The following is a 25,530-nucleotide window of genomic DNA, read 5'->3' as shown; positions in this document are numbered from 1 at the left end:
TATTAGTTGTTGTTTAAAAATAAGAAAAATAATAATAAAGGGTTAGAAAATAAATTCAAAATTGAATTAAACTATTAGCACATTCATTTTGACAAATTTAGAATAAATCTGGTACATGACTTAAGTAGCCACAGTTAAAATAAAAAAAATAAAAAATTATATTGGACATTGAATTAATTTTTTTTAAGTATTAGTTGTTGTTAAAAAAAAGAAAAATAATAAAAGGGTTAGAAAATAAATTCAAAATTGAATTAAACTATTAGCACATTCATTTTGTCAAATTTAGAATAAATCTGGTACATTTATATCACAGTGATGTTAATGACTTAAGTAGCCACAGGTAAAATAAATAAATAAAAATGTATCATCAAAAAATCTCTATCCATGTGTTGAATCTTCAGATACAGGGACGTACATACATATCATCATCAAGTAATAATAATTAACTACCTCTCTGTAATTATGGGGCTAAAACTGTGGCATTATAATTTTGGCATTAGGAGTATAATTTGGCATGGATAACAAAACCTGAACTGAAAACAGAAATGCTGATATTGAAACACAAAAAGTTTTATTTGGCACTGAAACAAGTTTATAACACTGTCATCGACAAACACATCACTAAAGTATAAAAAGCTCAATAAAATGTAATAATTTCTTTCCATTTTTATTTTTCAGTGTAATTTTCTTCAGTGCCAAACACAAACTGTTTCAATGGCAGTGTTCTTTTTCAGTTCAATGCCAAAATTATAATGTAACTGTTTTAGCTCCATATTATGATGAAGTGTATTGTGATAAACAGTATATGTTACAAGAAAAACGATTTTTATTTGAAGATGGACGTCTTACAAAAAAATGACAACAAACTGGTTTGATCGTTTATTATTTATTGCAAATGTACACTTGCAGCTCTGGCGCATACAAATGGAATGGCACAATGTGTAACACAGGCTGCATGAAATCTGCATATATAGCACTGATAAATCAAACTTCAACTCAAATCACTGGAACAAAAACCTTGAAACCGAACCTCGAGTCAGATCTTGACCGAGTACAGCCAATCACTTAAATCTGTCTATATCTGCAGTAATCCTGTGGTCGTGTACACTTCACTTGAAACAAATTCTTGAAAATTCAAACCCTCCACATGGAACAGATCAATTAATCATCAATTAATACTGTATGTGCAGTATGTCGGAGAAATGTTAGACCAACAAAGCCTAATTAAATAATATTCATAAACTGCTTGGCTGTTTGACCACAGGCATTATCAATTTCAACAGAAACTGGTCCACACAACACTATGTTCTGCAACACTGCATAATGTTTAAGTTAACATTCAAGGTCCTTTAGTGCAGGAAATACAGTTAATTCAACTGTATTACGGAGGGGCAGTTGGGATTTTATGGCACAATTGGGATCATTTAGAGAAACATGCACAAAAACATAACAGCCTACTGGTTCAGTGTGTTTCACACATTTCAGAGTCTTTCCACAGTGCAGCGTCCATACGTGAACACAAGCTCTAATTCACAAATTCAGAACAAACCAAATAAGTCGACTAAAACCCACAAACCAAATTTTAAACCAGAAATAGGGCCAAAAATGACGTCCCATCTTTAGTGCGGTGGTATTTGGTCTCTCTTTCAAAAACAACGCAACAACATGAAATCAAATCAAATGAAGCAATTTCTGACTAGTCGAAATATTTAAGAAATAAATTAAATACATTTATAGACCGATTGGAATGGCGAAAAGTATTGTACAAATGTTAAAAAAAAAAAAAGTTTTACGTGCAACACTGCGTTAAGCAGGTTTATGTCTTGACTTGGGGGGTAAAGATACAATCACTGAACACCCTGTTCCCCAACATGTGCTTACTTGATTCTTGCTACAAAAGTTCTGATAAATGATTGTCTGTTTTAAGTGGGACACGCACTACATACACAGTATATACGCTCAACGTTTGGATATTTCAATCCCTACGGTGCAAAAGAGGTGAAACCACGGTGGAAATTGGAGGTAGAAGAGAAATAAGATACAAGTAGTGAAAGGAGGAAACAGTTAAAGCTGATACTTCTTTTCTCAGCTGGTTGTTACACTAAGTAACACTAATATCCCCACACTGGTATTCTGTCATTTTCTACTAACTTATATCACAACAAATGTAGACATAACTTACTTTCCTATGATTACATCTTGACACTTAAGCAAATTTCACATTAAAAGTGTCACTGAGAACTGTACAGAACATATGTTGACATCATTTGAGTGTCAACACAGACAACATATAAAAAACCGAACAAGGTTGTTTTGCAATGAATTCCACTATATTTTCACAAAATGCGACAGCAATCACAGTATCATTTAAAAGCAGAATAAGAGTAAGGCATAAGCTGATGATGAAAGGCCAAAATGATTATGTACGACTCTTCAGTTTTTTTCTTTCCAGCAAAGCAGCCCCAGGTGCATCCCCATGCAGACATTTAACCTCATTAAAAAGGCAAAAAAAATTTAAGATAAAACTGTGTTAACAACAAGCCATTTATCAGCAGATTAAGTGCAGAGTGTCACATTCGTGTAGCTTTGGATCTCAACATTCGATTTGAGACTGCAGCTGTCTGCGCAGAGTGAGAGTGCGGCGATGGAGCTGCTGCATCTGTTGCATGCGGTCTCTCTGGCGAGCCAGGTTCTGGGGCATGGGGTAGTGCTGGCAGCCGTAAAGGTACTGGTACGGGATGCGAACGTGGCAGGCTGCGGCTCGGCAGCGCGGCTGAGGTAAGGGCGGCAGCAGCATCCAGCGCTTCCTCTCAGCGCAGTAACGGTAGGCCTCCCTGCGGTACTGCTTGTCCATGTTGTTGCTGTTTCTCCACCCGCCGATGATGAATATGTCGTCACCCAGGTAGCAAATAGCAGTGCCCTCCATGCTGAGGACCTCTGGAGGGAGGCTTTCGAGGATGTCGTCAGAGATGTTTCTGCTTATTTTCTGCTGAGCCGCTTCAACCGTTACCTTGTAGCTCTTGGAGCAACAGGAAGCCGTGTGGTAGAAATTGGTGGACGCAACAGCCATTTGAAAATTGCAGTAATTATCAACGAGTGGTAAGGAGTCCACTTCCTGCCACTTGAGACTCTCTGTATCGTAGCAAGCGGTCAAAGTGCTCAGTCCGTCATCATTGTCCATGTCTACAGGGGTCCTGGCCATCACGTACACGCAACGGTCCTCCACGCTCACTGTTTTCACATCTCGTAGTATCTTTGGTGCTGGGTCGAGATTCTGCCACTCGTCCTGCTCAGGGTTGTACACAGTGACATCCTTAAAGCCTGGGCTGAAGTTTCCATGACCGCCGATGCTGTAGAGGATGTCTTTGACGCATATGAGGCCGAACGAGTGCTTGCGGGTGCTCAGGTTGTTGACCTGCTCCCAGGTGTTGAGGTTGGGGTCGTAGCGCTCCACCGTCTTGGCGAAGCCTGGCTCCATGGAGCCTGCCACGTAAACATGGCTGTCGGTGACTGCGATGGCGTGTCCGTCGAGGTGGTTGTGAATGTGCGGCAGGTTTACCCAACGGTCCTCAGCAACAAAGTAACCCACACACTCACTCAAATAGTCTCCACCTTCTGAAACGCCACCCACCACCATGATTACATCCATGTTTTGGCCAAAACGTGGCTGGATTGTTGACGTGAAGGAGGCATGGGACTCTAAATCAGCTGACTTGAAGCTCTCAAAGCGAACAGCGTGGACCTCAAGGGCGTCAGACACCAGCTGCTGACAAACAGCATTGTTTGCCACTAAGGGCTCCTTTCTCACCACCCGTGTCAGGTAGGTAGGAGCAATCTGAGGCAACCTTAAAAGCCTGAACAGGTCCTTGAAATTCTCCTCTCGCTCCTCTGTGTTTTGGTTCACCCATTTTACGATGGCCTCAAACAACTCCTGCTCAGAATCCACGGTGATTTCTGAGTCTGACAGCCAGTCCCGCACCAGGTGAAATGGCAGCGTGAAGAATTCATCATTGTGGATAACTTTGTGGAAGTTTCTCCTAATGGTCTTGGCGGCTCCCTTGGCCAGCTGGTCCAGGGTGTACATGTGGGCGAGGCTGTGCACTGCTACACAGTTAGACAAGCTCAGCTTCTTCATCAGGAACTCTCCACAGAAGTTCTTCAGCTGGGCCAACAGGAACCTGTGTGAATATGTAAGGATAATGAACAGTATGCAAAACTTCAGCAGGTGATATCAGTGATTGGACAGGATGAACCAAGCGGTAAAGATGGATAAAACAAACGCTTGCATACAGTATTCTGAAATATTAGACACCGATTACTATCTAAAGTAATAAGCCGTGTTGAAACATGCCTGCCTGCTAAAAAAAACATCAATGTAGCGTTTCTCCTTTGAATTTCTTTTTTGAACACATATTACCCTGATGTTTCTAACAGTACTGTGCTTCTACAACCTTGAATACAGGCCTGTAAGTGTTTTTACTTTTGTTTCAGCAGTGCCTGTTAAACCCACATACAAACCAGCATGTACTTGTGTACTTACCACAAACTACTCCTTAAAAATATAATTAAAAGTACTGTATTTTTAAATTGTCTTGTATATATAATAATGAGGATCAGTGAATGATTTATAATAAATGGGATTACATCTGTGCTTTTCATACTAAAAATTTCAAAAGTCCCATTTTTATTGACCAAAACAAATGTTTTCTTGTTTTATCTTTCAATTATTCTGGCTGATCAGACCTTTGCCCTGACTGAAGGTGGGTGCACCTATGAAGGGAAAAACACGAGATCGCCTACCTACGTCCATTGTATATACACATACAACAATCATAAAGGTGCAACAGGTGCGACAACACAAGGGAGTTATCAAGTCAGCAACAATCTGCACCCTAAATAGGCAAAAATGTCAAAATGTGGCTGCATCATGGGCATGTAAGGCCTTTAATAATAAACATAATATGTAACTTTGGATCACCTATTCACAATACAAATGTGTATTTTGCAACAAAAAAGTAAATAATAAAAATAAATAAAAACATAATTCAATGTAGGTTCAATCTGGAAATAGTATGGCTCTGTAATGGTTCGTTTTTCAGCAGAAATGGACAGAAAATAATTTATTAGTGACTATTTTGATGATTTATCAAGTCATTTGTTGAGGAAATATGCCAATAATAAAAAAAAAAAAATCACTTCCTTCTTCAATAATAATGTTGAAAACAAGGCATTTAAATAGGTCAAATTGGGCTTTTTGGGGATATTATCAGACATTTCTTCATTAATTCATTATGAAACAATGAATAATTGCAGCCTTGGATTATTAAGACTATTGGCAACGACTTGACTATCATCTATCTTTAAATGTGAGGCCTTGTTTTAACAAAAACATGCAGACATCCAACTTAAGAAAATGGCTAACCCTGCAAAGCTCCACAGGTGTGTGTGTGTGTGAACTCAAAACAAGTCACACCTGTTGGTATAATGAAGTCATGATTAAGGTGTGGCTCATTCAGCATTACAAACACAAGACTGCTGCGCAACACGTCCGTGTGTTACTATACATTTTATTCAGATTAAATAAATAAATAAAAAAGATTACCTGTCAGCAAGTTCCAACACCTCATGCACATTGGCAGTGGTCACCCTGATCTCTCCGGTGTACATGAACTGCACCACGCTCTCCACTGTCTCCGGGTCTGGTCCCGTCGTGGAGCTCCATTCTTTGAGCTCCACTCGCCCGGACACGGACTCCGAGAACTGTCCGCCGAGCAGCAGCGTGAAGTACTGCGACGCCGCCGATAACACGGAGCGGTGCGCGGTCAATGTCTGGACCCTGTCCTGCTCCTCGGAGCTGAAGACCAGCGTCGCGTCGCAGAACAGACCCGCCTTCCTCTGCTCGTTCTGCCGCCGGGAGAGCTCGGAGCAGTAGGCCGAGCAGGTGAACTCCTCGGCCTCCTCAGGTTCCCCATCACCTGTCCGCGCTGCTGCCGGTGCGACGCCGCCGCCGCAGCCGCTGCTGCCGCCGCTGCTCCGGCTACAGTCCCCCGGTCCTTCTGCTGCTGCAGCTGCCATACCGCAGCGGGATAGACTCGGAGGCAAATGGAAGCGTTGAACTATCTTTGGGAATAACTCATAGGCATATAAAACACACGCAAAGAAACATTCAAACACTGACATGCATGCGCAGCGTCCACAGCCCTGCTCGGAAAAACAGGAGTGCTCACTTCCGTCTTTCACAACATTAAACACTCTGTATTTATTTATTTTAAGATTCAGATTCAGAATAATATCTACGCTCACTCAGGAGACACATATATGCAAATACAGAAAAAAAGGTCCGAGGTGTTAGCGATGTTTTAATGTCGGTGTGACGCATTAATACGTCTTTTTTATTTTAACCACATTTAACTTTGTTTTAAAGGGCTGCACCGTCGTCGCGCATGCGTGGTGCAGTTGAATCCCTTGATGAGGCCAACATCTGCCTACCTGACATGTCAAAGCATGAATCATATTCACTGTCTGATCCCTGTTTTCATCCAGAAAAATACATTTGATGAACTCAATGCAAATTAATTGCTTTAATAAGACATGTGTTATTGTGTTGCATTTGGGTGCAACATAAAAAGGACATGTTTTGTGACCTGTCCAAAACAAGGCTGCAATTATTCCATAAAATTAATCCATAAAATGGAAGAAATGTCTATGATAATATCCCCCCAAAAAGCCCAATTTGACCTATTTAAATGCCTTGTTTTCAACATTACTATTGAAGGAGAAGGAACAAGTGATTTATTTTTATTTTTTTGGCATATTTCCTCAACAAATGACTTGATAAATCATCAAAATAGTCACTAATTAAATTATTTTCTTTTTGTCCACTGTCCATTTCTGCTAAAAAACGAACCATTACGAAGCCATACTATTTCCACATTGATGCTACGTTGAATTATGTTTTTATTTATTTTTATTATTTACATTTTTTTTTTTGCATTTTTATATAGAATGTTTTAATGGATTAAAACGATTAATTTGTGTGTTATAATGTGGCAAATATTCTTATCTATCTATCTATCTATCTATCTATCTATCTATCTATCTATCTATCTATCTATCTATCTATCTATCTATCTATCTGTCTGTCTGTCTGTCTGTCTGTCTGTCCACGTGCTAAGGAGACTGATGTCCTTTGGAGTGTGCAGGAGGGACAGAAGAAGACTCAACAAACTGGTCAAGAGGTCCAGCTCTGTCCTGGACTGCACCCTTTTACACTCCATAGAGGTGGAGGAGAGGAGGATGTTTGCAAAGCTGACATCCATCATGTACAACTCCGCCTTAAACAGCTCCTTTCAGCAACAGACTGCTACTCCCACTCACTCCAACAGCTGTCAGACTCTTCTTTAACGCCAGCACTGTTAATTACTTGTTAATTATATGTACCGTTATGTATATATTAAGACATAAGCATCATACAAATGAATATGACCATCCATATACGTCAAAGGTGTATATACTGTATACAACCAGTAGTCTTTTAAAGTGTACCTCAGTTAATATTCATGCTGCACACACCTGAGATATATAAAACTTAAAATAATACATAAAATGATACTTTAACTTAATTTGACTCATAGCTGTATAAAGGTATTTAAATGAAATGTTTACTAATTTAGGCCAGCAGAGTCTGCGTAGGTTCTCTGACTTCCTCCCACAGTCCAAGGACATACACGTCATAGGTTAATAGGTGAATCATAGGTGTGAATGTGAGTTTCAATGGTTGTTTGTCTCTGTGTGTCCTGTGATGAACTGGTGATTTGTTCAGGGTGTACCCTGCTGCCTCTTGCACAAAGTCAGTTGGGATTGGATTTCCTCTTTCCTCTCCGAATTCACACATGGCAGAGATCACACTTCTTCACCAACAGCAGATTTCAACATTACACACTTCAGCCAAGATGAAAAGTAAAACAAGAAGTTCTTTATTATACTATTATGACAGCATATTACAAAAAAAACAATGCTTTTTTTTTCACAGTTAAATAAAAACAGCAAAACAAAGATCAAACACAGCAGGCCGTACAGTGGGCAGTTACAAAGCGTTTTGAGTCGGTGTCAAGTTTTTTTTTTTTTAGTGAAAGTTGGATCATTTACAGAGCCGACATCCGTATTATGTGCAATAATATTCCCCACGGAAAGCAAACTGCTTTCATGGTCCCTCGCCAAAAGATGCTTTCAAAGACTCACAGGGCTCATTCATGAAGCATTTTGTTTGTCCCCTTTTCCAAAACGTCTAAATGTAATGTTTTCTATCCGATTTTCTGAATAGCAACACAAGTTAGTTAATTTCATACTCTGTGTGAAACACCCCGAAGCTGCAACTAATTTTACAGTAGCTGATGAATTTCAACCCGGTTAACAACCAGGGTTGTTCTCGGAAAGGCAATGGTGGAGTGACACTTGAATCATTGTATTTAATTTCTGGATAAGCTCTGTAATACCAACCAGACCCTTTTTTTTAAAACAAAGACAAGAAATTGCTAAAAATAACTTTGGTTTTTTGTGTGATGACAGAGTAAAACATAATTTGAAACCAATATTACTAAGGTGCAATACTCTCTTGTGGCCTAAAACAGGCAAATGTTGATTAAAATAATCAATACATTTTTGTTAATTGGTAATTGTAAGTAGTATAAAAAAAGAGATATGCTACTGTATTGCTGAGCTTGATCAAATTTTACATCAGCAGCTATTACTGCAGATTAATCAGACGGGGTGATGCTGACTGAAATGTGCTTTAAAATCCTGCCATCGTACCAACTACGCAAAACAGGTTTCTTTGCTTTTTTTTTTGTATCAACTGATTTTGTGCTCCTTCAACTGCTGCAGCGTGCATTGGTTTGGCTCTTTGTTCAAAACTGAATAAATTACATCTCAGGCTAAATATTAAATTTTTGCGAAAGCGACATTTGAAAATATACTTCCCCTTTTTCTCCATAAAAACTAGATTGAAAACTTCTACCCAGATCTCTCATTTAGACAGTACTTCCACTTTCCAGAATCATCCTGCCCTGATTCTCCCAAGGCAGCTAACCGGAGTGTACATATATACGTTTAAGTGAGATGTGTAATGCTGCCTAACCCATGAGGGCAGTCACATCCGGAAGCGTGTCTCATTCTGCGATGCGGGGGGGTTTACATGGACATGTGCTCAGGGAGCACGTAGGAGATGTCGTCCCAGGGGTGGCGGTACAAACCCTGTTTCAGCCTCTTCTGGTCCAGGTAATGTCCTAATGTAAGACAGACACGAGTTAAACATCTTGTTGAAAGTTAGTGTCATGGCTCTGTCTGAGTGGGACTCACCAATAAAGCCCATACTACGTCCGAGGACAAAGATCCCATTTAGTGCGCCGATCTCCACAAACTCGTCAGCTTCATCCCTGGAATGAGATCAACATTCATGTGAGAAACAAGACTGGATATTGTGCCCTCAGCGCAGAGAGCAACAGTACAGACAATGGACTTTTGACATCTGATCTATGAATAATACATACAATAAGACATAACCCTAATAATAAAAGCATTTATATAATACTAATGTCGACGTAGGCAGAAAAGTGTTTAATGAGTTTGTCCACTAACTATAAAAATCTACAAAATATTCTCTATTAATCTATTGTAAGAACTGTTTGTCTTTTGAAAAACTATAATGGGAGAGTTCTTACAGAAAATACACTAACTAAAGCTAAACTTCATTAAAAGTACTCCCTTCAAAGCACAAAAATGTCCTACTAGACATATATTTGCAGCAGTTTGATATTCTTACCGTGTGAAGCCACCACACGTCCTGAGCAGGTCCACAAAGGCAACACCAATAAAACCGTCTACGTTGAGGATCAGGTTGGGTTTCTGAGAATAAGAAAGAGGAATATCAGCACACTTTAACATAAAAAAGGTGGAACGGTTTTGCACACCGTCCAAGGATGTCACACTGAAATGTGTGTTTGTCAGTAAAATGTTCCAACAGTCTTCACGTTCTGCTTCACTCAGCTGACACGTACCTTGGAGGTGGTGATCTTCTCTACGTCTAGAGCGTAGTCGAGTAGGTGGGTCGAAGGGAAATGCTGCTTGACAAAGTCCTTCAGAATCTGCACCCGCATGTCTGGGTTGTTGATCTGAAAGCGGAGAGAAACTTTGTTTTGCGCGATGGTTTAACTTTCTACTATAATCTAAAAGTGGCACATCGTTTATGAACCTTGATATGGTCACTTGAGGTAGTGTGAAAATCTACATACTGATTTGACCCTGTGGCCGATGCCCATGATCAGCTTGCCGTCCTTTTTCATCTTGTTGACAAACTCCATGGGCAGCATGCCGCTGTCGAACGCTTTGCTGAACTGCTTCGCGGCTGCATCCAGAGCTCCTCCAAAACGATCCCCCTGGAATTTATGAATAAATCTTTTTTTCAGTACAGAAACAACTTGCTGACGTGGACAGTAAAAGACAAGAGGAGTGTCAGACTATGAGTGTGTGTGTGTGAGCAGTACTGACAATGGTGAGCAGGCCAGAGGTCAGGCTTGAAATAAGGTCCTTGCCAGCGCGAGCACAGACGATGGTGTTGTGTGCACCGGAGACGGCGGGCCCGTGATCAGCAGTCACCATCAGGCACATCTCAATGAACTGGCAGGCATAGCGCGGCAACCTACAAAGAAACGCGGCTTACTCCACTTGAAAATACATTTATGATGTAAAGTAAAGCCACCAGCAGTCGTTGTTTAGTCATCATACCAACCTGCGTTGGAACCAAAGCAAGCCAAGCACTCCTCCTAAACCCATCTCCTCTTTAAAGACCTCAGTGATGGGCATGCCGGCGTAGATGAGCTCCTGGCCTCGCTCGTCACAGATGCTCGTCATGAATGAGGCTGGTTTACGGATCAGGCCCAACTCCTGGAGAGTAGAACAAATGTAAGATGGGTTTTAAAACACACAGGTAACAACACAGTGTGAAAATGTTTCATGTTGAATGAAGCACAGATCAGTGTATATGTGAGTAAATAACAAGGAACTGCAGTGTAGACATACTGATATGTTGGTAATAAAAGCAGTGGCGCCGTTACATATTTTGTTTACCAGAGAACACTGACAAGTTGTTTGAACAGCTGTCCGGCTCAGGACACGCTAGGACACAATTCTCTAATTAAGAACAACAGATCAAGTCATGGGTCTATCTTAAAACTAAAAATCTAATATCCATCAGCTGTTTTTAATCAAAATAAGCTGATAAATATCCATATTTTATTTTTTAAAAAGAACGCCGTAGAGAAAATAAAACGTTTTGGGTTTATCAAGGAGTAATGATCATGTTCTTACCCTGGCCCAGGAGTAATCCATAGGTACTGTTGGGGGTGGCACCTCCTGAGCAGGAATGATGGTACCATTGGCCACCAGCTCATCATAGACAGTCCTGTTTAATCATATGCACACACTCTCAGTGGAAAACCCTAAAAAACAATTCAGTGACAAACTCTGTATGACCACGTGCTGAATTTCTCACTTGATGACATCTCCCAGCTCATCAAAGCTCTTTGGTACATAAGCTCCAGCGTCCCTCAGAGCCTGGTTCTTGGCTACAGCTGTTTCCGAAGCCTGGTTGGCACAAGCTCCTGCATGGCCAAACTGAACCTGAAGATGGGGGTATTACAGGTTGAGCTAAAAGTTCTCCAGGTAACACCAACAACATCCTAAGCAAGTCATTTCAGCCAACAAACCTCTGAAGTGAACATAGTGGCGCAGGTTCCAATGCACCAGCACACCACGGGTTTGCTTATTCTGCCCTCCCTGATGCCTTGACAGATCCTGTATTCCTCTGTGCCTCCAATCTGGATTGTCAGTGAAAGATGTTAAAATACACATAAATTAACATGCTTTAAATAAATAAAAAAACTCAAAACATTAAGTTAATCTGAAGACATAAACTACTCCCACCTCTCCCAGCACCACTATCATCTGGACCCCTGGAGTGTCCTGGTAACGAAGGACGTGGTCCATGAATGTGGAGCCCGGATATCTGGACAAAAAGGACCAAAATACAGCAACATTCAGACACCAATGTAAAACAGTTTCACACCAGGCTTCAACAGGAAAGCTGCCTCTCACTCCTAAACAAATTATTTGCAAATAGGTTTTTGTACCTGTCTCCTCCGATGGCCACACCTTCGTATACGCCATCCGTGGTGCGAGAGATGATGTTGTTGAGCTCGTTGGACATTCCCCCAGAGCGCGACACATAGGCCACGCTGCCAGGACGATAAAGTTTGGAAGCCAGGATGTTGTCCAGCATGCCACCCGTGTTGCCGATCTTAAAGCAGCCAGGCTTGATGCCACCAACCTGGGAGACAGACGTTAACAGGGATTCAATTATCTATACATATGCTCTCAGACAGAGACAACAACTGTACTTTAAAGAGTCCCTTTGTTAAAAGTCTTGCTCTGTTGGTGTGATATGGCTACATACCGTAGCGGGGCCAATGATAGTGACACCTTTCTCATCAGCCATCTTGATCATCTTCCTTGTCTGAGCTTCAGGAATGCCCTCAGCTATGATGGCGATAGTGTGGATCTGAAAAACACAATTAGGTAAGACGCCTCCATGACTGGCTGAAACTGAAACGTGTTGCTGCACGTCTTTGCTACCTGTGGGTACTGCATGGCCTCCATTGTGCTGTCGAAAGCTGAACGCAGTGAGGCAAAGCTGATCAGGACGTCCACCTCGGTGTGCTTCTTCATGGCGTCAGCCATGTTCTTATAGACCGGCAGCAGGATCTCCTTGTGGCCCCAGTAGAACTTCTGCTTGTGATCCCCACTGGGTAACAAACCAAATGTAAGGTCGAAGAATATGAATATAATTTTATTTTAACTTCGCTATGGTGGTTAAAACTTCCCAAGAGCAGTGCACACACATGATATCTGCAGTGAAACTTATTCAGGGTGACCTATTTAACACTGCACAGGCGTCCTTAATCAGTGGAGTATCAAGTTTGTAATTTATCCTGGGGAACCTACGTGAAGGGGTAGACCATGGCTGCCACTGAGGGTTCATCCCGGGAGCATACGTAGTCAAAGTCCAGCATGCCTTGCACGGCTCGTGTCTGCATGCCCCAGACTATGGCCTTTGTCTGTTTTCTGAAGAGTGTGGTGGCTTTGGCTGAAGGAACGAGAAGGCAGAGAGGCAAAGAGAGAAAGAGAGAGAGAGAGATAAGTCAAAGATGGAGGCAGAAATAAAAATAATCACAGGGTAAGAGGCGTGGGGAGAGGGTCAGACATGGGAAAACAGCAGGAATGTGGACGCAACAAGCAAAGTACAGAGGACTCACTCTGAGGACAAAGATACAGGAGGTAGAGAAAATAACCCATGATTAAAAAGTTTGCAGTTACAAAACACCATCACAAAGGAAGGTCATGTTTCTCTTTGTTGGAGTTATAATGTTTTGCATATTTCCCCCTTCAACTGTGAACTAATTTGTACTGCAGTTTGGGTTTCTGGCTGACAAATGCTGCCGCTTAAATCAACCTAGTATAACTACTTTTGCAAGTGTAACCAAGTTGACCAACTCTGAATCCATTATTTTGTCCACCTCCAGGTCAAAAGGATTAATTTGGGGTCTCAAAATGTTAAAAATAGGATGGTACCACTGGTTGTGGTAGAGGATTTTGAATTAATTTGAAATACTGTTTAGATTTCACATGCTACTATCAACTGCAAGTTCTACACGAGGCCCGTGCACTTGCATTTTCTCTGGAACTGTCAACTTGGTTTGACCAACAAGGAACTCTTTTCTGACCAACTAAATGCTTTTTCTACTTTGTTTGTAAAAGCTGTTATTAGAAACATTACCCCACTTTCCCATTGCCAAGCAGAAATACCACATAAGTTCATCTAAAAAAAAAGCGTGACACAGCTTTCAAGGCAAGGTCCAGATACCAGAGCAACCCAGCAGTAGTGCAAGAAAAAAACGTCTCTGTCCAGTCTGAGCTGAAAGGATTCTGCAGCAGAGCTGATGATTGTCATGTGTTCTGTTGTGATTTGAAGCATTTTCTGTTAAGTTAAGCACCTTCTTCCCACACATTTGTTCCAGTCCTCCCATGTGTCCACACTCACTGCCTCGTGTCGTTCTCTGATCTGAACCAGATGAACCTTTGTTAGATATCAATTGTCCAGCACTGTCGCTGCAGGAGGGATATAGAGTGACAAGTAAATGTTTCAAAGGGTTTCTGCAGGTTTCAACATGTGAAATTTAAGAATTCGGACAGATGATGTAATTTAATCTTTGTGTGAAGATTTCCATTATGAAAACCAGTTGGGAATAGTATATAACATTAATTTCTGAATTAATGAAATGAACTGCAGTTGGATGAATTAGCCTGAACTGAAAATGATTCATTCATTTAGGCTCATGCAAGTTTTTGCTAAAATTGCTAAAGATCCTTCATCATGAGCTCATAACCTTCCTCAAGCGTTTGCTGCAGTTCTTTCAGTGCAGACTGAAAAAAGGGATTGTGTAATCCACTGTCGCAACAATGCCACTTTTAGTACACTGTACACTTTTAGGTGTACAGTATAACGTCTCCCAACAGCCTACAATCGGATACAAAAACATTTTAGAACATTACTGCCTTCAGACTTTTGTAATTTTTAATAACTTTGACTTTTGAACACCTGCAGACACCTTGATTTTAGGATGAAGCTGGACTTGAATGTTGAAATGATCAGTTTCTTTCGGCTGTGGTGGTTCATGCTCCTGCGGTCAAATTCTAATAATAAAAATAATATTAAAGAACTGTTTGCCATGGTTTATTTTCGCAACACTTATTGTTGTGTGTGTTGTATTTGGATGTTCAACCAATGCGTGCTCAGAGACGTAAAACAGCCCCCCTTAAGCCACCATAAGAAGGCGAAAAAGGACAGACTGGGAGGGAAAATGAGAATGCGGGGGGGAAGTAGACAGAGGGCAGGAGGACAGGTTTTTCACACCCTTCCATACCTCCGCTGCAGCCTGAAGAAGCTTGCGCTTCTGTGACCCCCACGGGACGAGAACACAAAAAAAAAAAACGACAAAATGAGCACAAAAACAAAAAAACAAAAAGGGAGAAAAGAATGAGTGCATCTTCATCTTATTCAATGAACAGTGCATCAACTGTGTGTCATCTCTGAAAACACTCCATACATAGCACGCCAGAGGAAAGACCATGCAAAGCTCAGCTGCTACAGAGCATGCCGTTACTGTGCCGCTGTGAAAAGCAATCTAAAGAGCGGAGTCTAGTCACAATCGCATCGTTTCAACACAGCCAACTATCCCTATACAACAACTCAGTCTAAAGAGGACAAATCTTTTCTCGCTATCCTTAGAAAACTGATGATATGTATGAGCTGTGGATTATGTATGATTCTTTCTGTTCTTTAATTATTCCAGGGACAACTTATTCTAAAGCATGAGGTGATGCAGATATATCACACACAGACACGCTCCTTTCTATTGAAAGAGAAAGAGGAGGGTGAGGGTCAAGAAGAAGAAAAGAGGCAAACCAGTGTAGGCAGCCGAGCGCAGTGTGGGCATGGCACACCTATCACTTACCTTTCCAATCGCCTGTGACCACATTCTTCAGAGGCCACAGTATAGAATGAAGACAGTCTTAGAGAAACAAGCATGAAAAAAAGATGAAGGTGAGCAGACAGCAAAACAACAAGAGGACGAAGGAGGAGGAGGAGGAGGAAGAAATAGAAAGAAAATTTAAAAAGCAGAACAGCAGTGGTGGCATTTGAGTGGAGGAAGGGACAAATACAGGAAGCAGGGATAAGAGAAATGAAAAAAGCAGAAGTGTGTTTGAGTACATATGGAGTCTTGCTGATAAGAAGCCATGGGGAGGCGAGTGCTCCCGTGGTAGTTACCTGCTGGAAGACCGGCTTTAGACTTTTTGGCTGGGGTGACATCATTAGACGTCCTAGGTTCAGAGAAGGAAGCGGTCCTTGTTGTAGCTGGAGTCTGGGACATAAAACAGGATGGACATTCATGTTATTCAAAGGCTTGCAGAAGCTTACCGGGAGAAATGACGGGATGGGACCAAGTTCCCTCTTACAACAAGGTTTTTCCATTTTATACACACACCATGTACGAGCCTATAAACAGTCAGTATAGTCTTGACACACCTTATGTGAATTTTTAAGAAAAGCTGCATATTTGAGCAATCTCTAATGTTAATGTATTACTCAACAATAATAATAATAATTCTCTTTAATGGGCACAAGCAGGGATGAGTTAAGTGGATACAATGTGTTTACACCGTGCTAAGTTTCCTTCAGTGTGTGACCAATGTGTTTACACCGTGCTAAGTTTCCTTCAGTGTGTGACTGAATGAACATACCATTGCACTGTTGCTAGCATTCAGGAGGAAGTTGGCGGTGTGCGCATCCATCGGGGGTTGGTTAGGGATTGGCCGGTGGCCCAGAGCCATTCCAACAATGGCCGTCATATGGGTCTCGGTACCAAACACATGGATAGGAATACCTGTGGTCTTCCCTACAGAACAGAAGAAAAAAACAGGGCTGACAAGTCAATTTAAGAAGAATTTAAGTCGCTCACGCTCTCATATCGCCTGTGCATGCATTGCTTGACAGCAAGTATTTCCAAACTAACGAATGACATACTAGAGTCATACTGGAATTCCTTTGTTTTCTTCCCCATGACCTTCAACTTCTTCGCACTCACCTACTTCCCCCATCACCCTCAGCCCCTCCTGGTAGTTGGGCCCGCCACGTCGAACGAAGATGGTGACCTCGTGCTCCTTCAGAGGACCTTGGTAGTCTTTGATGGCCCTGACAATGCCCTGATGTGTAAAGGTGTGTCAGTCAGTAAGAGTGGCTCAGAAAAACTGAAATTCCAGCGTTGTTTTGAACTTGTTACACCTCATGGAGAATGCTCCACACATAGTAGTCATGAATAATACACGAGAACACACATTACATGAGTTACGGTGCTGAATTATCCAAAATAGACTCAACAAATACAGAGATCATTTACTTTTAAGTTTCACAAAGAACAAAATATTGTGTTGGGGGCTCTTTAACAGATATTCAATTAACTGTGAAGGCCTATGGTGACATTTAAAGTTTATTTTCATGGTGTTTTGGATAAATGTTTCACCTTGAATGTGGCTGCTACATTGGTGAAGTTGGCGATACTTCCTCCGATGATTAGCACTTTCCCTGAAGGAGACAGAGAGAGGGGGGATATGTTGTATAACATGTTTATGACTGAAATCTGACACCCCACAGTTAGGTAACAGCCATGAAAGCTATTGCTGGCAAGTGAACAGGGCACTTGTGACACTCTAAAGGAGAGTAAGCAGGTCATATTGCAGAAGAATGATCCAACAATGATTTGCATTCTTAAGAGTGTACTGCTAACTCCCCCACAGACGTTCACCTTTGGCTTACTTTCTGACCGTCTGGAGAGAAACACGCCGTGATGAAGCGCTGGCTGTACCCACCTTGAGGATGTTTCTCCCGTGTCATGAGAGAGAGGATGGTTTTAGCGTAGTCGTAGGTCTGCTGTTCACTGGGTGCGCCAGAGTACTCGCCGTAGTTTGCCAGTTCATCCACCCCTCCAAGGTCACAGATGGTGTCGCTGGAGAAGAGTGAAGATCGGTTTCAGTTTTATCCGTCATATCTATTCAACACAGGCTCAGTAGTACAATGAAATGTGTTGGACAAATACAAACAGCCTGTTGGTTTTAGAGTTGAGATGTCTGTTGGCCTGGTGGTAAAAACTATTTTTAAGGCAGTCCTGTGCTCCTGTAACGTCTGGCAGAAGGTAAGGAGGACAGTGGTCCTTGATGATGCTGTGTGCTGCAGTCACCAAAATACCCTGTATGGCCAAGAGTCTGTCCTCGGGGATGTTCTGTGCCGCCTCTCCCACTCTTTGTGGTGATATGCGGCTTTGGGCATGACAGTTTGTGGCCTTGTTTCGTCCGTAGAGGGTCTAGCCATGTCTCAGTGAATGCAAAACACAGCAGCTCCTAATGTTCTGTAACGTCCAACAAGTTTGTCAAGCTTATTTACTTGAACTGGACTTGAACATGAACTAACCGTATACTTGGTAGACGGAGCTTAGGGTTTCTCTGTGGGCCTCTGCACATAGCCTTTGGGTACTGCAAAGCCCCTGGGTCCTATATTTACCTATACAACTATATTTACACAGAGGTGAATAGAAGACCCACGGGAGTATGTTGCCCGGGGTGAGAAAAAAAAAACAACAAAAAACTGTTTGATAATCATATAATCAAGTGTTTGCCGTTTGTACAGGATGCACAGTATGTACAAAGAGACAGTACTAAGAAGTAAATACACAAAAGTTCGCCAAGTAGACACGAAGCTCTCATCATCTCACGGCTCAACCAGAAACCAGACAGTGCATATGTACCTGTAGACTACTGAAGCCCCTCCTCCAGCCACCATGGTCCAGATCCTGCCACGAGGGTTTAGCAGGGTCAACTTCAGACTGGCACCACTCTTTGCATCCAGATCGGCTATGTACGCCTCCTACAATGGACAGAATCATGTTGTGGTTAAACATTCGGATGAATGAGTGCAAACGGCTAAGAAAGCTAGTTGTGCATCTCGGTTACTGACTAATGCCTGACATGGAAGTAAGTTTGAGGTATTTAGTGAATACCTGAACATGAAATGACTGAATGTAAGATTATTAGGTATACGGATGCAAAAGAAAAACACCCTTCAGATCTTAACACACATACATAAGAACCTGATTTATTCTCCTGATGTTACCTCTGGATATGCCTCTCTGCCAAATGGTGGTGGAAACTCCACATCACCCCATTTAGCCTTGCAGATGTAATCTGCCGTGGCATCGATCTTGGCTGCCATGTCGAGGACGTACACTCCATCTTCGGTGACGACTGGTTAAAAATAAAATAAAAGTTATGTTTTCTTCAATAAACGCTGTTACAGAAAAGTATGTTTCAGAAGTGAATTAATAATGAAGCTCTGCAAAGTGCTTAATTCATTCTCTTGAATTGATATTGTACAAACGGAGCTGTTGAAGAAATACAAACTGTTTTCATCTTCTCAAAACAGAACAATAACTTGTTTTCAGTCCTAAAAGTATAAATGTAAATATGCACACACGTTAATTACAACATACCTAGAGGGTTGATTTCAAGGTAGGTGAAATAGAGGTCTTCATATAAGTTGAAGAGGCCCACAATAAAACTGGCCAGGATTCTTTAAGAAGACAAAAACAAATAAAAAGTAGATTGAAATCTTCACGAGAGAACAAATCTTACTATAAAACAACATAAAATCAGTGTAGACCAGTGAAGCTATGATATACTATACTAGATATAACTTTGCTTCCAAGGGGAGATGTTGTGAGGAAAACCCAGAGAGGTCAGAATGTTCCCTAAACACTGGTGGATGGTGATTTAAAAAACACACTGCTCAAGGCCACACAAACTAACACCGAAGTCTGAGAACCTCTTCGATTCATTTGCAGAAAAATACAAGAACAAAACAGACAGTTAAAAAGTGGGACGCCGACTGAATATAATAATCTAAAAAACACGGCTGGTTATCTCTGTATTGTACTGTAGCAGTAACTGCAAACACTTGAGGTGGAGCACCTCTTATCTAAAGCTCTCTGGTTTGATGTTGAATCAGCAGGGTGCTTGATAGCAGCTCTGGATACAGAATATCATGGAAAGTATCAACTCTTAGTCACATGAAAGTGTCCAGTAAACATAAAATTGCAAAACATGGCTACAATATCACATCACAAAGTGCCCTTCATTTCCTGGATACAAGATGATCTAGTTGGATTTGATGATTCAGATATAGGATTCTTTTTTTTGTTTTACTACAGAGGCTTAGAATCACTCTTTTGTCTTATTTTGTTAAACCGTTGTGGATCTTTCACATGGAATAAATTAAAAAAAAGGGATATGTGCGTACTCTTTCTTGTCATCAGGAACGTTTGTGAGGAGCTGCTCTCTGACTTGCTCCTCGCTCAGCTTCTCATCCACCGCAACCATCAGCCTCTCGGCCTTGGCATCCACATCGCCCACCTCCACTCCTCCCTCGTGGTGGAAAAGCACGTAGTCGCCCTCACGCGTGGCATAAATACACACATAAAACTCCTCCTCCTGGGGTAAGACGAGGAAAGACAAACACGGTTTCACGAATTCTGTTTGCAAAACAGCAGCGTGTGCATTCTCTGTTATTTACAAAAGGCTGACATGCCATTTCAATAACAGTCCTGAGGGAACAACAAGTTCGCCAGTTTAAATGAACTAATATTGGTATAGACAACTTTTCTCACATACTGCAACACTACTCCTTACATAACGCTGACGAAACCAACCACGCAACACTGAGGGTGTGTTATTGTCTCGGTCCCTTGATTGGTTCGTGTCGCTGTATGGAGCTCTTTGAGTCTGTACCTATTGACTGAAGGCTTCACAAGACGCACGAGAAATACGTCACGTCATACATTACCTGTGTGTGTGGAACAAACGGCTCGATGAGGAAGTTCTTCAGCACGCCCTTTGCCTTTCCCACCTAGTCAAGACAAACAAAAGCAAATTAGTTTAACCTGGATAGTGTGGATAGTCTGTACATTACATGTAGATTTAATTTACTACACCCTGTTTGGTTTATGAGATTTTATATGTGCATGTTTCATTTTTATTGAGTGGAAAGCACATAGAATAGCATAAAATTAAAACATAGTTAGTGTGTTTTTACACAGTGAAAGTATGGCCTGTTTGAAGTGTAGCACGGCCTGTGTGCATGTGCATGTATGGTGGACCAGAATAGACCATCCTCCTCTATTGCATTACATAACCTCTGACCTGGCAGGTCTAAACATAAGCCCATGGCCTCTGGCACTGGACGCAGCAGCCTTCTACGCATGACGCTCCATACACTGGTACTAACAAGTACAAGTACAGCTTATATTCTCTTCAGATGTCACACAAAACACAAGTGTGGCAGATTTACTACCTGAGTCAGATAGGTCGCACTGCTATCTTCATTTACGACATAATTAGCCAGAAATATCACACAGAGGAGGGGAAGAGGGCGGCAGTGGTAAACATATCTCTATCTATTGAAAGTTATGGGTGAGCTGGGCCACTGGAAGAGTATTTAATATTTATCTTAGCAGATCCCAAGCAAGTTAAATTGTTATTTTGAATGCGGGTACAGAATGGCTTGACCTTCATTAAAAAACAGTCTGTTCTTTGTCTGTTGACAAAACCGCTAAATGACCTTAAAGACTGCTTCTATCCAGAAAAGTAAAATTCCTCCTTATAGTATTATAAACCACTGCGCGCTGTGTTTTTGGTGTCTGTTTCGTCTGTTACTTGAACTAGAGTTCCTGGATCATGTTTCACTGTCTCAAGGTAACGCTGGGCTGCTCACTAAAACACAGACAGGCGACATTACAGTCAACTCACAGTGGTCTCTCTCATGAGGCGGCCGTTGAGCCACTCTCGGACACCCTGCAGGTCAAGGTCGATGCCCACCAGGCCGAGCTTCCCGCGCCGCTTGATTAGTTGATCCGGCTTTACCACCAACCGCTGCAGAGGAAGAAAGACACATATTAAAACCAAAGCCAGAGATTTGCATCAATACTGGTGTGACAAACAAGTCGAAATATGATGTTTGGTATCACAAAACTTCCCTAATTCTGAAAAATATGACAAGCTTTCAACATGCAGGGATTTCTTTCCTTGTTTCAGCAGTATGCTGATAGTGACAGCGCTCCTTATCCATTCATTCACTGTAATTTATCTCAAGATATCAAACTGCCTTAGAAACCTGATATTCACTTGTGCTACTAAAACTAGTTACTAATACTTGTCATATTACTGAAATCACCCACTTGTGCCAGGTTGTAAGGAAATACTTCAACATGACACGCTGAAAACTTTCTATTAAAATGTTTTCATGAGTACACACAACAGTCATTCAATGCATCTAAATACACGGTCACATGCCACCGTAATGATATAATGTCCTACGAATCGCGTGCACAGAGTTTCAGTGGCGTGCAGCGTGTAATTAGCCTCATGATTTCAATATCGCTCTGCCAGCTGAAGGCTCTTGGAGAGGCTGTATCGGGGTCTGTTGCAGTCAGGCCTTACTTCTGTTAGCAGCCATGAATGCTCCTGTGTGAGGCGGTCCCAGTCGGTCTCGGCGGTGACACTGGCATAGCGGAAGCGGTTCTGCACGGCCGCTGCAGTGCAGATATACTTGTACAAGAACTCTTTTCCCGTCTGCTCTGAGATGGCTTTCGCCGACATGGCAGCGCAGGATAGCACAGGACCTTTGGGAGGAGGAGGAGGAGGAGGAAGCCAGCAGTTAATTTCACAGAGCTGCAGCATCATCATGTTTATACACCGATGGATAAAACAAACTAAAAACTGAAGCATAGATGCATTTGAACACACACAGACAAAAGGTGCACTGAAAAACTGAGTGGAAGTGGGACACACGCTGTAATTAAAGAGTCAAACAGTCACACAGTAACGGTTTACAAAGTCAGACTCACTAGCCTTAATCTAATCGGTCACAGGTTATACTGAATTCAAGCTAAGGCTCTCTAAAGCTCTGCCACGACACTTATCTGTGTTTGAGATTTCCACGGTGACAAATCCTTCGCTACAATCTGTGCACGAACCGAGATAAAGCGTAAAAGTATTCCCTATCTGCTGCATGGCCACATATCTGTACAATACGCTCGACTGACAATGAAGGCAACAAGCAAAAATCTCCAGGAGACTTACAGTCTGAGATCTACAGATGCACCAGAACTTAAAACTGCTGAAACATTGAGTTTGTCCTACATTTACTGAGTCAACATAGTTCCTTTCTGCTTTTTTTTTTCAGTACGGTGCATAAATGCCTTCATTCATCTCAAAGAATCATTTCTCTTCTTAGGCTTTAACACAACTAGCCACTGGAAAAGGCGCAGATTACACAGCGAGTTTTAAGGTTCTCGAACGTGACTGATGACAGCTCGACTACTCTTTGTTCCAAAAAGTCTAAAAACCGAAGACCCTCCTTGAAAATAAACACTTCCTCAGTTTATCTATAGATTGGCGTCATCTCATTATTAAAGGAAAAGGTCAAGTGATCTTCTTTTAACCGCTTTGACACTTATAATAGGATCCCACATTGAGTCATGAAGTAAGCGTAGTCCCCTTCCTTCAATCAACAAACCAGCCTTGACACTGAAGTGTTTCAACAGCCAGAGCTGGAACGAAGTTTCAACTGAATCAGATTCACGTGTGACTATAGGTTGATTGTTTCAAAGGAAAATTACAATATTTGCTCTTTTAAAAGTGCGGTTTTTGTTTCATATCACTTTAATTTAAGTATCTTTCTGTTTTCGTCTGTTGATCAGACAAAAAGAAACGGCGGCGTCCCCCTTCTGCACATCGTCTACAATAGTTTTGACACTATCAAAGCCACAACAAGCTTTAAAAAAAGGCTACTACGGGGCGGTCGGTAGCATAGTGGGTTAAGCGGCCGCCCCGTGTGTGGAGGCTATAGTCGAATCCCGCATTGGACGGCTAATTTACTTCGTGTCACTCCCCCCTCTCTCTGCTCCCTGCTTCCTGTCTATCTTCAGCTGTCCTATCATTAAAGGCCAAAAAAATAATCTTAAAAAAAAGATTCTAGTTTCTAGTAAAAGCCTATGTGTATCTGAGGGAAGATAATCCGACACAACAGGTTGCACCGATGGTCGTCACATTCCTGCTTCAGACATCGTTGCATGTTGTCAGACCTGCTCAGGCTGTCAATGCTGTTTCAACCAGCCAACACAAACATACGCTTGTGCATTTTTTAGGTCATGTTTCCTTTGGCACAGTTTTACAACTCTGAAGGCCCAAACTGGTCCATACTATCACCACCACAAACTAAACAGTGATAAGCGATAACATGCATCTCGTTTCAGCTGCCGATAACATTTTATGACTGCTTTTATTCCAGCTTCTGGGGAGAAAAAAAAAAAAAAAGGGTTGAAGACAGAAAGTCTGCAATGGCTGCAAGACGTCTGTTAAATCTAACCTGGAGAGTCTGGCTAGGATTTAGCTTAGCAGACTATCCTGTCCATGCTTTCAGTGGGGACGAGGAGGGGGGGGACAGATGTCCCAGTATTTAGCCTGCCATAATCCACAGGGTCCACAGCCCCATTGTTTGAGGCCATCAAGCCGTGAAATGTGTGTCACTGTACACAGGCCCCCCCTGAGATGAAGGAAAACTGGATTTGGTGGTGGGAGTAGCATCACATCACATCACATCACATCACATCACATCACATGGAGGGGGCCAGTTAAAGGGGCTGCTTCAGACACAGCCTGTGTGTTTTCATGAGCATGGCTGTGCATCAGTGCAAAGGCTGTATGTGATGTGCACCATAAACCAAGGGCAGCACACGTGAATGAAATATCCTGTTCGTGCTACCACACCCACTCCCTACAGGCCAGACAGGCAAGTTCAATAACTTGAGCTTGGCTGAATATAACAACTTCTGCAAAGATGTAGTAGATGTAGCTACAGAGAGGTGTTACAGCTGAGATAAAGAGCAGAGGAAACAGCCGTATCTTTTCTATCTCTGGCAGGATGACAGTCACTTTTCTTTTTCTTTTTTTTTTGGGCCGACAGAGCTCACAGCATCTCACATCCGCTCGCCTTAAAGTCCTGCAGCAGATAGCAGCTAGTGCTCAGACGAAGCTAACTAACGTCCGACAGCAGCAACAACAACAACAAAACAAGAAGAAACGAGATAAAATGGTCACCTTGTCAATGAAAGTAGCACCTCCTCGAAGCACAGGGATCACCTCCTGTTCAGATATGACACAGCTAAAAGGAGAGGCAGCTTCTTCGTCTCCTTCTCCTTCTCGTACCGGACTGTTTCCTCGCTCCTGCTACCAGCTGCCACCTCACTCCGCTCCTGTCGCACCATAATCTGGCGACCGACTGCACGTCGATAGCGGCGCCTGATTGGCTCCGAGGCGATCACGTGGTGATGTCAGTCACACCCACACTGCTTTACAATAAGAAGACACACTATAGTAATAATAATAATAAACGGGATATAAAATGATAAATAACCACCTGATTCAAATGGTGAACACATAACAGGATGAGTTCTTTTTTTTATAGCTTCACTTATTAAAAGAAACTCTAAATTCCAAGTGGAAATGGATACATCTGTGTGTAAAAACTAGTAAATTTCCAGGTTAAATATTACTTTTTATCCTGGGTTAAGGTTCTTTTTTTATAGCCTCACTTCTTATTAAAACAAAGATAGAAATGTAGAAATCTGTGTGTAAAAACATTAAATTTCCAGGTTAAATATCACTCTTTTTATCATGGATTAAGGTTCCCTTTATAGCCTCACTTCTTATTTAAAGAAAGATAGAAATGGATACATCTGTGTGTAAAAACATTAA

The 25,530-nt window shown here is 41.8% G+C and overlaps 2 protein-coding genes across 4 annotated transcripts; both read right to left on the bottom strand.

Annotated features, from left to right (window-relative positions):
• Nucleotides 1-2,076: 2,076 nt before the first annotated feature.
• klhl11 (kelch-like family member 11) lies at nucleotides 2,077-6,795 on the bottom strand. Its single transcript, XM_010745893.3, has 2 exons — nucleotides 5,603-6,795; nucleotides 2,077-4,178 (listed from the first exon to the last, which is right to left on the bottom strand). Exons 1-2 carry the CDS (start codon nucleotides 6,178-6,180, stop codon nucleotides 2,594-2,596), a joined length of 2,163 nt encoding a protein of 720 aa, XP_010744195.2. The 5' UTR covers nucleotides 6,181-6,795; the 3' UTR covers nucleotides 2,077-2,593.
• A 1,713-nt stretch (nucleotides 6,796-8,508) lies between these two features.
• Nucleotides 8,509-25,055, bottom strand: aclyb (ATP citrate lyase b). Of its 3 annotated transcripts, XM_019264796.2 has the most exons (30): nucleotides 24,874-25,054; nucleotides 22,213-22,394; nucleotides 21,523-21,645; nucleotides 20,561-20,623; nucleotides 20,018-20,208; nucleotides 19,212-19,291; nucleotides 18,836-18,966; nucleotides 18,471-18,589; nucleotides 17,539-17,675; nucleotides 17,193-17,254; nucleotides 16,758-16,875; nucleotides 16,414-16,568; nucleotides 15,941-16,034; nucleotides 15,627-15,683; nucleotides 15,036-15,065; nucleotides 13,057-13,198; nucleotides 12,688-12,856; nucleotides 12,509-12,613; nucleotides 12,186-12,382; nucleotides 11,980-12,061; nucleotides 11,763-11,873; nucleotides 11,549-11,676; nucleotides 11,365-11,458; nucleotides 10,787-10,941; nucleotides 10,546-10,696; nucleotides 10,290-10,433; nucleotides 10,056-10,169; nucleotides 9,821-9,903; nucleotides 9,358-9,434; nucleotides 8,509-9,284 (listed from the first exon to the last, which is right to left on the bottom strand). In XM_019264796.2, exons 2-30 carry the CDS (start codon nucleotides 22,369-22,371, stop codon nucleotides 9,190-9,192), a joined length of 3,366 nt encoding a protein of 1,121 aa, XP_019120341.2. In that variant the 5' UTR covers nucleotides 22,372-22,394; nucleotides 24,874-25,054; the 3' UTR covers nucleotides 8,509-9,189. The 3 variants fall into 3 exon arrangements, with proteins under 3 accessions (XP_019120341.2, XP_019120342.2, XP_019120343.2); XM_019264797.2 differs by lacking the exon at nucleotides 15,627-15,683 and having other exon boundaries at nucleotides 9,190-9,284; nucleotides 24,874-25,055; XM_019264798.2 differs by lacking the exons at nucleotides 15,036-15,065; nucleotides 15,627-15,683 and having other exon boundaries at nucleotides 9,190-9,284.
• Nucleotides 25,056-25,530: the final 475 nt, after the last annotated feature.

Source organism: Larimichthys crocea, chromosome XVI (assembly GCF_000972845.2).
Source record: "Larimichthys crocea isolate SSNF chromosome XVI, L_crocea_2.0, whole genome shotgun sequence".
Lineage (NCBI taxonomy): Eukaryota > Metazoa > Chordata > Actinopteri > Sciaenidae > Larimichthys > Larimichthys crocea.
Note: the sequence above shows the minus strand (reverse complement) of the source record. Positions and strands in the feature narration are given on the sequence as shown.